The 17,236-nt window shown below is 37.7% G+C and overlaps 1 protein-coding gene across 6 annotated transcripts in view; it reads left to right on the forward strand.

The window, feature by feature from the left end:
* Positions 1 to 17,236, forward strand: part of sec24c (SEC24 homolog C, COPII coat complex component) — a 103,483-nt gene that overhangs the window by 74,887 nt on the left and 11,360 nt on the right. For all 6 annotated transcript variants that reach the window (XM_063070647.1, XM_063070642.1, XM_063070648.1 and 3 more), the window contains 3 exons: positions 1,295 to 1,391; positions 4,228 to 4,373; positions 15,642 to 15,780. In XM_063070647.1, the coding sequence (XP_062926717.1) occupies positions 1,295 to 1,391; positions 4,228 to 4,373; positions 15,642 to 15,780 (382 nt within the window). The remainder of the gene's footprint in view (positions 1 to 1,294; positions 1,392 to 4,227; positions 4,374 to 15,641; positions 15,781 to 17,236) is intronic.

The raw sequence follows: 17,236 nt of genomic DNA on the forward strand, positions 1-17,236 counted from the left end.
AAGGAACGTGCATTCTTATGTCACAAGCGATTTCTCAAATTAATAATAATAAGTACTTTATTGATCCCGAGTGGGAAATTCTTTCGTTATAGCAGCAACATTTAAAAACACACTTAGTAATGTGCAGACAACTAAAAATAAAGTACAGAATAATATACACAATAATTTACCAATGTGTATTAATGATATAATAAAACAGACTGTTGTACTATGATATGTGTTCTCCTGTCGCATAGATGAACTGTTGTATATACTTACTGAAGTTGGTAGGAAAGATTTTCTGTAACGATCCTTGTGACTGTGGTGCTAAATGAGTCTATTCAAAAGGGTGCTCCGCTGCTTATTCAGTGGGTCATGGAGAGGATGTGCCAGATTGTCTGTAATGGATAACAGTTTGTTTAGTAACCTCCTCTCCACCACTAACTCAAGAGTCCGAGTTGAAGCCAAGGACGGATCCATCCTTTTTGATGAGTTTATTTAGTCTTTTTGCATCACTAGCACCAATGCAGCTTTATGTTTGGGGAGCAGCATAGAAGACTGCACTGTCTACAACAGACTGGTTACTGGTTTGCTGGTGAATGAGTTTTGGGCTGCATTACTTGGAATAAATCAGAGTACATGATGTTTCTTTTTAATGAATTTGATTGTGCATTTGTGTTCAAAAATTGCTCTGTTTCTCTGGAGACAATCCAGATCCATTGTGCACAAGGAGCTAAGATTCCTTCAGCATATTTAGTCCAGTTCACACCTCTCGTGTTGTGGATCACAGTTGATTGGGTGAAGCAGCTGTGGGTAGTTTCCATTTCAAATAATGTAAGGTGATATTGCAACCGCTTTCCAAACTTGTTGCAACAGGGGAGAATTGAATATTGGTTTAGACCCTAATTCCCCTTGAGGATTTTCTAATGTTATTAGTTACATTAGAGCATGCAGCGGTATGCTCTTGCATACTCAAATAGTGCCATAAATAGTCAAAACATTTCGCTTGCCCACTTGATGAATGGGATTTAGCACAGTCCTGATTATTAAAGATAGAAAACTTGATTAGCTCAAGAAAACTTTGAGCAAAAAGATAGGAAATGGAACAGGTGGATTGGGGTGTTTTTTAGCCTCCCAGTCTATCTGTTTGTTATTAATGACAGTCATCTATTACTTTGGCCTGCTAAAAACTAAAATTGCATTTCTGGAAGCTCTGAATAAGCTACTGAAACAACTTTGGAAAAACAAAACAACTAGTGTTTTCTTTATTGTGCAAGTATTGAGAGCATTTTTTGTTTTCTTTAAAAAAAAACAGGCACAAGCAGATGGTGAACGTTTCTTAAATGATCTGCACAGGGATGTTCGAAAAGTGATCGGTTTTGATGCTGTGATGAGGGTACGCACAAGTACAGGTACGTAAGTTCATGAACAGACATCCTTTAAAAGTTGTTAGTATTTATGTTTTGCAATGTCTGTGTGAGTAGATGGTAGTCCACAGTGCAAATTCAACACAGCTTCAGAACAACCTTTGCACATAATGTTTCTCAAGGAATATGCATTCTCAAATCACTCTATGGAAATGCAGTCTTTACATTTTTTTTATACGCAATGCACTTCAATTTCTTGGGCATGAATAATTTCATTAAACAGCATATCAAAAAATAATTAAAAGGAAGTTGGATTATTTGCAAAAAGCTTTCATTATTGAATTGACTTTATTCCTTCCTTCAAATACATGAGGAGTTAAAACTCTTATATCTCCATTCAACTGTGCAATTATAGTAATTTATAATCTTATGTACAGCAGGATAGTCAATATAACATAGAAATACAGTAACATCAGCATGAATTAAGTCTTCTGATGGCTTGGTGAAAGAAGCTGTCCTAGAGCCTGTTGGTGCTGGCTTTTATGCTCTGGTACCGTTTCCCAGATGGTAGCAGCGGGAACAGTTCATTGTTGGGGTGACTGGGGTCTCCAATGATCCTTCAGGCCTTTTTACACACCTTTATTTGTAAATGTCTTGAATAGTGGGAAGTTCACATCTACAGATGCGCTGGGCTGTCCGCACTACTCTCTGCAGACACCTGCGATTGAGGGAAGTACAGTTCCCATACCAGGCAGTGATGCAGCCAGTCAGGATGCTCTCAATCGTTCCCCTATAGAAAGTTCTTAGAATTTGGGTGCCCATACCAAACTTCTTCACCTGTCTGAGATAAAAGAAATGCTGTTGTGCCTTTTTCACCAGTGCTATTAAGAGTGCTATTCTGCAAAGTTGACCTTTTGTTTCTAAAGAAAAATTTTTGATTTGTATCCCAATCAGATGCTGATATTAAAGAAACTACTTGTAAATACAGTGGCATGCAAAAGTTTGGGCACCCCGATCAAAATTTCTGTTAATGTGAATAGCTAAGCGAGTAAAAGATGACCTGATTTCCAAGAGTCATAAAGTTAAAGATGACACATTTCTTTAATATTTTAAGCAAGATTACTTTTTTAATTTCCATCTTTTATGGTTTCAAAATAACAGAAAAGGAAAAGGGCCTGAAGCAAAAGTTTGGGCACCCGGCATGGTCTGTACTTAGTAGCACCCCCTTTGGCAAGTATCACAGCTTGTAAACGGTTTCTGTAGCCAGCTAAGAATCTTTCAATTTTTTGTTTGGGGGATTTTCGCTCATTATTCCTTGCAAAAGGCTTCTAGTTTCGTGAGGTTCTTGAGCCGTCTTGCATGCACTGCTCTCTTGAGGCCTATCCACAGATCTTCAATGATACTTAGGTCGGGGGACTGTGAGGGCCATGGCAAAACCTGCAGCCTGCGCCTCTTGAGGTAGTCCATTGTGGATTTTGAGGTGTGTTTAGGATCATTATCCTGTTGTAGAAGCCATCCTCTTTTCATCTTTAGCTTTTTTACAGACGGTGTGATGTTTGCTATCAGAATTTGCTGGTATTTAATTGAATTCATTCTTCCCTCTACCAGTGAAATGTTCCCCGTGCCACTGGCTGCAACACAAGCGCAAAGCTTGATCAATCCACCCCCGTGCTTAACAGTTGGAGAGGTGTTCTTTCCATGAAATTCTGCACCCTTTTTTCTCCAAACATACCTTTGCGGCCAAAAAGTTCTATTTTAACTTTATCGTTCCGCAGGATTTGTTTCCAAAATGCATCAGGCTTGTTCAGATGTTCCTTTGCAAATTTCTGACACTGAATTTTGTGGTGAGGACGCAGGAAAGATTTTCTTCTGAGGATTCTTCCATGAAGGTCATATTTGTGCAGGTGTCGTTGCACAGTAGAACAGTGCACCACCACTCCAGAGTCTGCTAAATCTTCTTGAAGGTCTTTTGCAGTCAAACGGGGGTTTTGATTTGCCTCTCTAGCAATCCTACGAGCAGTTCTCGTGGAAAGTTTTCTTGGTCTTCCAGACCTCAACTTGACCTCCACCGTTCCTGTTAACTGCCATTTCTTAATTACATTATGAACTGAGGAAACGGCTACCTGAAACACTTTGCTATCTTCTTATAGCCTTCTCCTGCTTTGAGGGCATCATTTATTTTAATTTTCAGAGTGCCAGGCAGCTGCTTAGAGGAGCCCATGGCTGCTGATTGTTGGGACAAGGTTTAAGGAGTCAGGGTATTTATAAAAGCTTTGAAATTTGCATCACCTGGCCTTTCCTAACGATGACTGTGAACAAGCCATAGCCTTAACAAGCTACTTAAGGTCTGAGACCATGGTAAAAGTTATCTGAGAGCTCAAATCTCTTGGGGTGCCCAAACTTTTGCATGGTGCTCCTTTCCTTTTTCTCACTCTAAAATTATACAAAACAAAAATGGTACACTAATCTTGCTTAAAATGTTGAAAAGAATGTTATATCTTTAACTTTGACTTTTGGAGTTCAGTTCATCTTCTACTTAACTGTTTACAGTAACAGAAATTTTGACCAGGGGTGCTCAAACTTCTGCATGCCACTGTATTTGCTGCTTTTAAAAATAGTTTTATTTCAAAAACATAAAATGTTAAATATTTATTTCATCATTGCAAATTTTGGTTGTGCTTTTTGACAGTATTTATGTAAATGTCTTGTAACCAGTGAAAATGAAACTTTCCCATTGAAGCTACTACATAATTTTTGATCCCTCCATCCTGCTACACTGTGCTCATTGAGTTAAAAAAAAATCAAGTAAAGTTAGTTCTCTGCTTGTAGAACCTTATTTCTAATTCTTTAATGTGGCGTAACAAAAGTGTTTTTATTCTAGGCATTAGAGCAACTGATTTCTTTGGCTCCTTCTACATGAGTAACACAACTGATGTGGAGTTGGCAGCATTAGACTGTGATAAGACCATCACTGTAGAATTCAAACATGATGATAAATTGAATGAAGAAAGTGGAGCTCAGATCCAGGTGAGAAATATGTACGATTGTTGTGACTAATGCAATTTTTCCATTTAGTAATTTTTCTTGTGGATTCATGAATATTCCAGAAAGTTAAGAGAATTTAGGGAACTTGTTTTATTTGCTTATTACACTTGCCATTGTTCATTGGATCCATTATTATTGATAATTCTTTCTGAAGAATTTTGAAATCAAAACATTATACTGTGCCTTGTCTGTGATTGGCACTTTCACCTCGCTTTTGCCTTCAATGTTGCATCTGTTGGGTAAAAAATGCCAGTTCCCTTGTTTCTTTTGACCCTGCTGTCTGGAGCCTAGGTCTCTGACCTGCTGCTAGAACTTGAATATCTGCTTTGGTAATCAGAATGCTGGAGGAACTATGGAAAAAGAGGGAAAAAAAACAGTTGATGTATCAGGCAGAGATCTTTCTTCAGGAGTGGAAAGGAAGGGGGAAGACAGCAAAATAAACAAAGTGGGGAGAAGGGAAAGAGTACTGCCTCAAAGATAATTGGTGAAGTCAGGTGGGTGGAAAAGGTAAAAGGCTGGGGAAAAAGGAATCGGGAGAGAAGAGTGGACCATTGGAGAAAGGACAGAACGAGGGGCACTGGAGGAGGTGATAGGCAGGTGAAGAGAAAAGGTAAGAGGCCAGAGTGGGGAATAGAAGAAGGGGGTGGGGGAAAATTACTGGAAGAAGAAATCAATGTTTGTGCTATCAGGTTCAAAGTTAACTTGATGGAATAAAAGGTGCTGCTCCTCTACCCTGAGGAAGCCATGGACTGACATATCGGAATGGGAATGTGGATAGAAATTAAAATGGTTGGCCACCGGGAAATTCTGCTTTTGGCAGATGGAGTGGAGGTGCTCAACAAAGTGAACCCCCAATTTATGTTGGGCCTCAATAATGTAGAGGAGGCAGTATCAGGAGCACCAGATCCAATAAATGACCCCAAAAAGATTTGCAGGTGAAGTGTTGCCTCACCTGGAAGGACTGTTTGGGACCCTGGGGACCTGCATGAAGGTAAGCGAGGAGGTGAATGGGCAGGTGCAGCATTTCTGTCACTTGCAGAGGTGTGTGCCAGGAGGGAGATTAGTGGGGAGGAATGAATGGATAAGGGAAACACAGAGGGAGTGATCCCTGCGGAGAGTAGAGGGAATCTAAAGATCTGTTTGGTGGTAGAATCCCATTGAAGATGGCAGAAGTTGCCTGAGAATGATGTGTTGGATGTGGAGGCTTGTGGGGTAGCAGGTGAGGACGAGAGGAATTCTATCCCTGTTAAGGCAGCAGGTAGATGGGGTGAGCACAGATGTCCAGAGAAGGGGAAGATGAGAATGAGGGCAGAATCAATGGAGGAGAAAGGGAAATCCCATTCTTTGAAAAAGGAGGACACCTCTGATGTTCTGAAAAGGAAACCCTCATCCTGGGAACAGATGCGGCAGATATGAAGGAACTGAGAAAAGGGAATAGCATTTTTACGGGACACAGGATGGAACGAGGTAAAGTCAAGTTAACTGTGAGAATTGGTAGTTTTATAAAAAGATGTTGGTAGACAATCTCCCTTGAGAGATGAAGACAGAGATCAAGAAAGGGGAGAGAGGTGTCAGAAATGAACCAAGTGAATTTAAGGGCATGGTGGAAGTTGGAGGCAAAATTGTTGAGCTTAACATGGGTGCATGAAGTAGCACCAATGCAGTCATCAGTATAGCACAGGAGGAGTTGGAGAGAAATACCAGGGAAGGCTTGGGACACGGAGTATTCTAAATAGCCAGTGAGAAGGCAGGCAGAGCTGGGACCCATGGAAGTGGGAAGAGCCAAAGGAGAAATTGCTGAAGGTGAGGACCAGTTCTGTCAGACGGAGGAAGGTGGTAGTGGAGGGGAACTGGCTGGGTCTTTTTTTGAGAAAGAAGCATAATCAGATTTGTGCTACATACTCTGCACAATCTGCACTCAGACCAGAGAACTCCGTAGTTTGAACACATTGTGATGTATTTCATTTGTTATATCCTAGTTTCATTATTCTGTTCGTGTTGTTAATTGCTTGTGCTTATTTTGAAATAAGTGCAGAAGCTAATGTGCACATGGTAAGATTCCAGGTACATTAGTCTGGTTTTAAAACCAGGTAATGTTTTTGGAACATTGAGTGAAGTCAACCAATAGGTGAAAGTCAGAGATGTCTCCAATCACAGTCATCCTAGAAATTCCAGGCAATGCTTGTTCACCCACTGGAGAGAGAAATTCGATTTCTGGTTTAACATTTTATCTACTATCCACATTACTGCACAGGATTAACAGTGTTGAACTTTGTACTCTAGAGTCTAGAGTGGCACTTGAAGCTAATGACAGAGGCAAAAGCTGAGTCATGTTAACTTGACAACTTTACCTGTGCAATGTGGCTACTGTTCTTTGATCTTGTGTGTTTATGCCATCTTTTGGAAATAGTTATCATTTAGCAGTATACCACTACACTTCTCGTGCATATTTCCCGTGCTTTTCACTTACCTGGACTATTTTTGAAAATTACTATCAGGTTTGCTTCTGTCAAATCAATCAATGCACTGACTAGTATTCAAAGTTCAAAGTAAAATTTATTATCAGAGTGCATACATGTCACCACATATAACCTTGCGATTTTCTCCTGTGGGCATGCTTAGCAAATCTGTAGAGCAGGGGTCCCCAACCCTTTTTGCACCGCGGACTAGTTTAATATTGACAATATTCTTGCGGACTGGCTGACTGAGGGGCGGGGGGTGTTCAAGTAGGGTTAAACTCACTTCAACATGTCTTTTACAGTTAGGGTTGCCAACTTTCTCACTCCCAAATAAGGGACAAAAGTAGCAGTCAAATGTGGGACGCTTGGGAAAGACTACCATGACCATGAAGCCTTGTGCGGGTACATATGTGTGACGTGCGCATGTGTGTACATGCCGATTTTTTTTTTCCACAAATCGGTTTTGGCTTAATCTTCCCGATGACACTGTAGATACATTATTTCTATTTTATATAAGCTGTGTATTTATCATATCATTCTGGCTTTTACTATATGTTAGTGTTATTTTAGTTTTTACGTGCTATTTGGTATGATTTGGTAGGTTATTTTTTGGGTCTGTGAACACTCAATTTTTTGCATATAAATTAATGGTAATTGCTTCTTCACTTTACACCATTTTGGCACAAAAGGTTTCATAGGAATGCTCTACCTTAGCGGGGGAAATACGGGACAAAGCCGGTCCCATATGGGACAAACCAATTTAGCTCAATATACGGGATGTCCTGGCAAATACGGGACAGTTGGCAACCTTATGTCCAAGTGCGTGAAAAGGAGTGAGGAAAGGTGCAGCTGACTCGTATCGTTTCCTCGTGGCCCAGTAGCACATGCTCTGCGGCCTGGTACCGGTCTGCGGCCCAGTGGTTGGGGACTGCTGTTATAGAGCATTAACTGTAAACAGGATCAATGAACAACAAACTGTGCAAATGCAGATGTAAATAAATAGCAATAAATAACAAGATAAAGAGTCCTTAAAGTGAGACCATCGGTTGTGGGAACACCAGAAATAGTATAGTTATTCCCTTTTGTTCAAGAGCCTGGTGGTCGAGGGGCAGTAACAGTTTTTGAACAGTTTAAGTTCTAGGTGTTTTGTGTGCGAGTTAAAATTCAATGAAAATTACTTTCACTTTGAGGGTTTAAGTGTTATCCCAGATACTTTAAGCAGCGAATTTGAGCTGACACTTCAGTGTAGCACTGAAGAAATGTTGCACGAGTTATTGGTATTTTTGGATGAGATCCCTGTGTGCTCTACCAAGTGGGTATATAAGATCCCTGAAACTATTTTGGAAGAGTAGAATGGTGACTAGGTATCCTAGCTGAAAATCTTTCATTCGTCCTGTATCACTGAACGTATCATATTGCAGTTTGCCCAAGATGTTGTAGGAACATTGACTACATAACAAAAACAACTGCACTTTAAAAAGCACTGTAAAATAACATGGAATATTGGAAAAGGGACCAAAAGGTGCTTTTGAAATTCTGGGCCCTTTTTCTTTCTTTTTCTTTTCTTTTTCTTTTCCCTTTCAATCTTTTTATTAAGTTTCAAATTAATAAACATAGCAATAATAATAACGATACAAAGAGATTGGGATTACATTAATAATGGTTAACATATAGAAGCACAGATTCCAAGTAACAAATGTAGTTTAGCCTCTCAATCTCTTAGTAACTAACCATGAAAAAGATATTTTATTAAGAGGAAGAAAAACCTAAACTAAAAAAAAACTTACAAAAAAAAACAAAAACAATGATTGGGCTGCCATATTTCATTGGCTAAAATTATTATTTGTCGTTAATTGCAGTAATAGGATGAGGTTGTAAGTCAATACGCAGAACTACTGAAATAATATCAAAAATATCTTTCCAATATTTTTCTAGAAGAGGACAAGACCAGAACATATGTGTCAAGGAAGCTACCTCAGAATTACATCTATCACAAACAGGATTAATATGGCAGTAAAAGCGAGCTAACTTATCCTTGGATATATGAGCCATATGAACCACCTTAAATTGTATCAAAGCGTGTCTGGCACATATTGAAGAAGTATTAACTAGTTGAAGAATTTTCTCCCATTTCTCTGTAGGTAAAGATATCTGACGTTCTCTTTCCCACTCATTTTTAATTTTATCAGAAGTACCAAAGTGTATTTTCATAATTAAATCATAAATAAATGCTGTTAAACTCTTCTGATAGGGATTTAAGCTTAAATTTTTTTTCTGGAACTTCAATTTGATATGATAGCGGGAAGGTAAGTAAAATAACATTCGGAAAGTTTCTAATCTGTAAATATCTGAAAAAGTGTGATTCAGGCAAATTATATTTATTAGACAACTGATCAAAAGACATAAAACAGTCATCTATGAATAAATCACGAAACATGTTATTCCCTTTGTTTTCCATGAAAGAAAAGCTTGATCAATTCTAGTTGGTTGAAAGAAAAAAAATAGATATAATAGAACTTGACAGGATAAATTTATTCAGTCCAAAAAATTTACGAAAGTCAAACCATATTCGTATTGTATGTTTAAATATTGGATTTATCATTTGTTATTCAATTTAGTAAGTGCAAAGGGAAGCGCAGCCCCTAAAATAGAAGCCAATAAAAACCCCTGTATAGACTCACGCTCGAGGTTCATCCATCGTGGACATTGAGTTTATCCAACTCTTGTGTCCAAAACGTTAAATAGCGAATATTAATTGCCCAATAATAAAATCTAAGATTCGGTAAAGCCAAACAGCCTTCCTTTTTTGATTTCTGTAAATATTTCTTACTTAACCTAGGATTTCTATTCTGCCATATATATGAAGAAATTTTAGAATCAATAATATCAAAAAAAGATTTAGGGATGAAAATTGATACTGCCTGAAATGGATACAAAAATTTAGGTAAAATAATCATCTTAATAGCATTAATGCGACCAATCAAAGATAATGACAATGGGGACAATTTAGTAAACAGTTGTTTAACATGATCAACTAAGGGTAAAAAAATTAACTTTAAATAGATCCTTATGCTTCTTAGTAATTTTAACACCCAAATAAATAAAATAATCAGTAACCAATCTAAATGTTGATTGTCTATAAATTGGAACTTGCACATTTAATGGGAAAAGCACACTCTTAGTAAGATTCAATTTACAACCAGAAAAACTACTAAACTGAGCAAGTAGTGTTATTACTGCAGGAATGGATTTCTCTGGATTAGAGATGTATAGTAACAGGTCACCTGCATATAGTGATACTTTATGCATCCCATTTCCACGAATGATGCCAAATATATTGGGTGAATCATGAAGAGCGATTGCCAAGGGCTCCAGGGCAATATCAAATAGTAAAAGCCTTAAAAGACAGCCCTGTCTAGTGCCTCGAAAAAGCCTAAAAAAAAGGGGATCTTTGATTATTGGTAAATACAGAAGCCAAAGGTGTATGATATAACAATTGGATCCAAGATATAAATTTTGGGCTAAAATTAAATTTCTCAAGTATATTAAATAAATATTCCCATTCAAGTCTGTCAAACGCCTTCTCGGCGTCAAGCGAAATAACACATTCTGGAGTATTAGATGAAGTAGTGTATACAATGTTCATTAACCTCCTAACATTAAAATGTGAACAACGATTTTTAATAAATCCTGTCTGATCCTCGGAGACAATTTGTGGCAATACCTTCTCCAATCTAATTGCTAATATTTTGGAAAAGATTTTAGAATTCACATTCAACGAAGATATAGGTCTGTATTGTGCACATTCAGTGGGATCTTTATCTTTTTTAGGAATTAAAGAAATAGATGCTTCATAAAAGGATTGTGGTAATTTACCTACAAATAAGGCATCTTTAAAAATTCTACATCACCAGGGAAAAAGTAAATCTGAAAAAGATTTTAAAAATTCAGCTGTATACCCATCCGGACCAGGTGCTTTACCAGAGTTTCTCGAAAAAATTGCTTTCTTTATTTCCTCTTCAGTAATGGGTGTGTCTAGTGCTAAAGATTCATTAACTGATAATTTCGGAATATTCAATTTCCTTAAAAATTCATGCATTATGGTAGAATCATCAGGAAATTCTGACAGGTATAAATTGGTATAAAATTCTTGAAAAGATTTGTTAATTTCATCATGGTCAACCGTCAAAATACCATCCCATTTACGAACTTTATTAATCTGACGTTTTGCCAAAGCAGCTTTCAGTTGGTTAGCCAGTAATTTACTCGATTTATCAGCATGTATATAAAATTGACTCTTAGTTTTAAGTAATTGATTTTCAATCGGGGATGTTAATAATAAACTATGTTGCATCTGAAGTTCAACTCTCTCTTTATAAAGCTCCAGATTGGGAGCAATAGAATATTTTTTATCAATTTCTTTAATCTTATCAACCAATGTACGTATGTCACTATTAATTCGTTTTTTCAGTCCAGCAGAGTATAAAATAATTTGCCCACGGATATAAACTTTAAAGGTATCCCATAATATCCCACTGGAAATTTCTTCTGTTGAGTTAGTTGAAAAGAAAAATGCAATCTGTTCTTTAATGAAGTTAACAAAATTTAAATCCTGAAGCAAAATAGAGTTGAACCGCCATTGTCTCGTACTAAAGGTTACATCAATTAATTTAATTGATAATTTCAAAGGCGCATGATCAGAAATGGCGATTGCGTCATACTCACAGGCAGTGACAGACGAAACTAATCGAGAATCAATAAAGAAGTAATGGATTCTAGAGTAATTATGATATACATGAGAAAAGAAAGAGAACTCTTTATCATTAGGATGTAAAAACCTCCAAACTTTTAAAATTCTGGAGTCAATTAAAAAGGAATTAATAAAAATAGCAGATTTGTTTGGAAGTACCTGATTGGGCACAGACCTATCCATCATAGGATTCAGACAACAATTACAATCTCTGCCTATTATTAACATATTAACATATAGTCATTAAACTTGGAAGAGATGCAAATAAATGCTTAAAGAATTCAGGATACCGTAAATTCCGGTGTATAAGATGACCACCCCCCCCCCACCCCCCATTTTCAAGGTTAAAAAAGTGACATTTTCATGTTAACTTTGTATAAGCCGACCCCTTTTGTAGAGGTTTTTGATTTAACCAGAAAAGATCACAAGCACACACATGCCAGGTGAGACTCAGCTTTGTTGGATCCGGAACATGGAAATTTTGTGAACCAATACCTGCTAAGAAAATAGGCCTACACATTATAGAGTGTTATAAGCGAATTCTTAATAAATAAATCAGGGAGGGAAGTTTTGGATTAGATTCCCAATGGTAAAGAATCCTCTGAAATGTAACCCCGTGAAACCATTTAGCACCCATCGTAATCTTGTTGAAACATAACACGGGGTGGCGGGATCAGTATGTGTACTCAGTATTGAGTTTGCTACCACCATGTACAAAAGATTGAAACGAAAGCGATGTAATGCTGGCTTCAAGCTGAAGGTTGTTGATTTTGCTAAAGGAATGAATAATTCTGCAGCTGCTAAGTTTAGTGTAAACGAGAAACAAGTGAGAGAGTGGAGAAAGGCAGAGGACATGCTGAGGGAAATGCCAAAGATGAAATGTGCAAACCGCTGGAAAACATGCCAGTGGCCAGAACTGGAAGAAAAAGTTTTAGAGTGGGTGAATCACCAGCAATCGTGTGTATACATTGTTACCAGAGAAATGATTTGAGTTCCAGTGTTGAAATGGGCCAAAAAACACAGCGAAAATTTCAAAGCTATGCGAAGTTGGTGCACCCGATTTATGAATAGGCGTGATCTTGTGTTGAGACAAAACACAAAGATTGCTCAGAAGTTGCTGAGCGACCTTGAGAATAAGATTACGGCCTTCCAATTGTTTGTAATCAAGCATCGATGGGCACATTCTTACCTGCTGTCACTGATTGGTAACATGGATGAGACACCAGTGTTCTTTGATTTTGCTGGCAACCGCACTGTCAATCAGAAGCGGGAGAAAACAGTCCTTGTCAAAACAACTGGACACGAGAAGCAGAATTTTACTGTCGTGTTAACGTGTATGGCTGATGGGACCAAACTACCACCGATGGTGATTTTTAAGAGGAAAACATTCCCAAAGAAAGAAAAATTCCCACGGGGTGTGGTTCTTTACGTTCAAGAACACGGCTGGATGGACGAAGCGGGTTGCTTGAAGTGGGTTAAAGAGGTGTGGTGTTGATGTCCTGAAGGTTTCAGGAATGCTACTTGTCTGGGACATGTTCCAAGCGCACTTGTCAGGTGAGGCAAAAGCAGCATTGAAAGCTGAAAATACAGACATTGCTGTCATTCCTAGTAGTTTGATGTCTGTGCTCCAGCCAGTAGATGTGAGCTTAAACAAACCATGCAAAGAATTCGTGCGTCAACAGTGGAATGAATGGATGATGTCTGGAAATCAGTCATTCACTCCAGCGGGAAATATGAGGGCCGCATCTCTAGCTACAGTTTGCGAGTGGGCATTTGTATTCTTTTGTATTTGACTCAAAAGCAGCCAATAAATACGACCTGTCTTCCATGTATTCATTTTTCCAAAGTTGGCACCCTCTGTATAAGCCGACCCCCTAATTTTAGACCAAAAGTTAGAGCCAGATTCTCGGCTAATACACCGGAATTTATGGTAGTCAGTATTTGGTGCGTAAATATTAACCAAAACTACTTTTTGGTTATAAAGTAAACCAGCAATTAATAGAAATCTACCATATGGGTCTGAGATAGTATCATAGTGAACAAATGAGATCGAGGAGTCTATAAAAATAGGAACACCTTTCACCTTAGTCGATGAGTTAGAACAAAATTGTTGTTCTTTCCAAAACCTAAAAAAACGCTGATTATCCTCCTTCCTCACATGAGTCTCCTATGCAAAGATAATCTGAGCATTCAATCTATGAAAAGCTTTAAAAATCTTCTTCTGTTTAATTGGATGATTCAATCCATTCTTATTCCATGAAACAAAGTTAATAATATTATCCATTTTCCTTAAATAAACCATATAGTATGTAAAGGGTTAACCATATTGCATAGGAAACTCATGAATCAGGAAGAGGGAAAAAAGTTTAAAGAGGAACCAGAAGTTACAACAATACAGACATTTTTGTAGTTCAAATCAGCCTAAATGAAAAATACTAAACTAAAAATGCCCCCACCCCCACCCACAAAGACCCAAAACCTGGCCAGCAGACAGCCAGAAAACTATCAAGAACCTCCCTACCCCCATCTCTCTTGAGGGCAAGTCTCTAAATTAAAAAAAATTAAAAAAACACCCATAGTCAAAGCATTGCGAAAGGAATGCCAAACACATGTTAAGAAAAAAAAAGCCATTTGCAGACCATTTTAAAAGACAAGGTCTTAAAAAAAAGAAGCAGAATACAATCTTAATAATATTTCAAGAAAAAAAATAATTACCAAGTCAGAATCTTAATAATTTTCAAAAGCGAACAATTAAAAATAAGAAAGTAAAATAATAAAGGAAAAAGAAAGGTAACTTTAACATAGAAGCATAATAAACATCCGTACACCAAAACAAGGTACAAGTAGAATCAACCCAAGGGCAAAGTTCTACAAACTTAAAATGTCAAAATCTATAAGCTGGTTATTAACTAATAAACCAGATGTATACAAACATAAAGGAACGGTAAATTTATTAGATATCCGAGCTCAATCATTGATCCTCAAGAAATTGTTGTGCTTCATCCACGGATTTAAACCATTTAAATGATTTATTAGGCAGAACAACCCTTAGACGAGCAGGTTATAGCAAAGCCAGTCGGAATTCCTTTGATATAATTCCGATATCACCGATTTAAAAGGCGATCTTTCTTGCATTACCTCAGGACAATAATCTTCAACCAGACGAAACTTAGGATTTTGATGCTCAATAATTTCTTTCCGATGAGCAATTCAAATTAAATGCTCCTTAGTATTCACATAGAATCACAGGGCGCGGCTTTAACTTTTTCGACAGTTTGGGTCTCAATGCCAGATGCGCACGGTCGAGTATAGGAGGAGGAGAAAAGACCTTAGAGCCAAAGACCTCCATTAAGAATTGAAAAAAAAATTTAGTAAGATCCCCGCTGTCAACGTCTTCACTGAGTCCTATTATTCGCAAATTCTATCTGCGACTACGACTCTCCAAACCAATAATCTTGACTTTATACTGCTCCAGTGTATGAGTGGTCGAAGTTGATTTCTTTTCCAAAGAATTCAGTCTGCAATCTCTCTGTTTCCCAGCTTCAGTAAGTTCTGAAATTTGCCATTGCTGTCTTTCGTTCTCCTTTTTAAGTGCTGCCAATCTACCTTCGTTCTCCTTTAACAATACTTCCAAAGTAGCAAATCTTTTATCAAGTTTTTCTTCCAAGAGTAAAGACACCTTCTTTCTTTCCATTTCTATTACCAGTTTCCTTGCCTTCGGCTAATGCCTCTTTCTTCCTCTGGTATTCATTTCCATCGATTAAAATTCAGAATTCAAGCATATAAAAGTGTTATAAACACTTTGATATCGATAGTAAAAGGGTGGTAAAGAAATTGAAAAATGAATGGAGCAAAGCCAAAATGCAACCTACTCCATCTAGCGCCCCCAAGAGAGTTCTTGCCTTGAAACATTCATATTCTCTGTGCAGTTCACATTTCTTAGATGGGCACACATGCAACATTTGTTCAAGTAAAATTTGGTTTTTATTGAGCTATCCATTCAAACATTTGTGAAATGAGCATCTTTTCTCTCCCCTACAGTGTGCTCTGCTCTACACCAGTTGCAGTGGACAGAGGAGGTTACGCATACACAATCTTTCCCTAAACTGCTGCACTCAGCTTGCTGACTTGTACAGAAATTGTGAGACTGATACACTTATCAACTTCTTTGTAAAGCTGGGTATGTTTTTGCTTAAATTGTCTTATTTCAAAACTGTCTTTATGTGGTTAAAAATGAGATGAATTCTGTACAGCTTCTTTGACCTGGTGTTAAAATAATGTGGCTTGATCTCAGTGATCTGGCCTTTGTTATTCTGAGTGAAGGGTATGTCAGACTGGAATTCCAGCCCTCGTTTTTATCTGGGTCGTGTGCATGAGGTTAAGATGTGCTTTGTTTGTAATGTTGTGTAGAGCTGAGTGACTACCCCAGCAGCTGAATTATGCACACTCTGTATTACCTTAAGTAGCCCAAGCTCTATGGAATTGGCCTCCATTTGACACGTGTATTAGAGGAGAGGTGAAAACCAGCAGAGAAAAAAGGAGAAAAGTGATACTGCAGTTGGCTATAGAAACTATTCAGCTAAATCCAAGGCTGGTTTCTGGTTTCAAATAATTGTCAGCTACCCAAGGTTCATTATGTACAAACCTATCTATTCTACAAATTCAATTATGTGTAGTTTTAAAATTAATCTCAAATGAGTCCTACAGATAACGCTGAGAAATCCTGGGGAGCTTGTTTTTAATCTTGTTCTCCAACTAATGGATGCTTGTTATTTAAATAAGTTGGTTTCGAGTTGCGACCTTTATTGCAATCTTATGTTTCCTTGAACAAAGCTAGTAGGGTGTCCTCTGTAAAGAAAAATATTGTACAGGGTTACTGATGATTCAGAAAGATGTGAAAGTAAAACAATACACATTAATTTCAAAAGCCAGTAGTCTAGTTATAGTATGCGGACAGTTCATATAATACCTTGGATGTAATAAATTTCCTTTACATCTAAAGTTGATATTAAAAGATTTCATAGCTTTTTATGATTAGTTTGCCCAACTGCTGAGGATAGTTTTTTGTTTATATTCAAGTTAGTATTTGGAGTAAATGTGACTAAATGGAGCAGATCAAACTTCACTAAATGTGAATGTATAAAAATGCTAAACAAAAGAAGAAAAAGGAATTGGCCATTTGGTTCCTTTGCAAAAGAAAATCCAAACAATAAGCAGATGTTGAAAATCACAAAAAAAAAAGGTGCTGTGAACAGTCAGGTCACGCAGTATCTGTGGATTCTCATTTCTTGTCTCAGGTACAAGATCCTGTGCCAGAACCAGGAAAAGAGAAAGGTAGTTAGTTTTCAATAGCAGAACTCATTCATAATTTTTGCTGACAGTTTCCACCCTGTTTTTGTATTCACTTTGAATCTCCCCCATTTCTGGATCACTTTGTTTCCATTCCAAGGGATAAACAAGTAATATATCTCCACAGCTTCCCAACAGTTTCTACGTGATCCACAACACCACCAGTCTGTGAACTAACTAACCCACCATATACATTTTCATCCAGGTCACTTAAGTACATCACAAACAGCAGGTCCCAGTACAGATCCCTGCCAAACACCAGTAATCACAGACCTCCAGCTAAAAGT

This window comes from Mobula hypostoma, chromosome 18, assembly GCF_963921235.1.
Source record: "Mobula hypostoma chromosome 18, sMobHyp1.1, whole genome shotgun sequence".
Lineage (NCBI taxonomy): Eukaryota > Metazoa > Chordata > Chondrichthyes > Myliobatiformes > Myliobatidae > Mobula > Mobula hypostoma.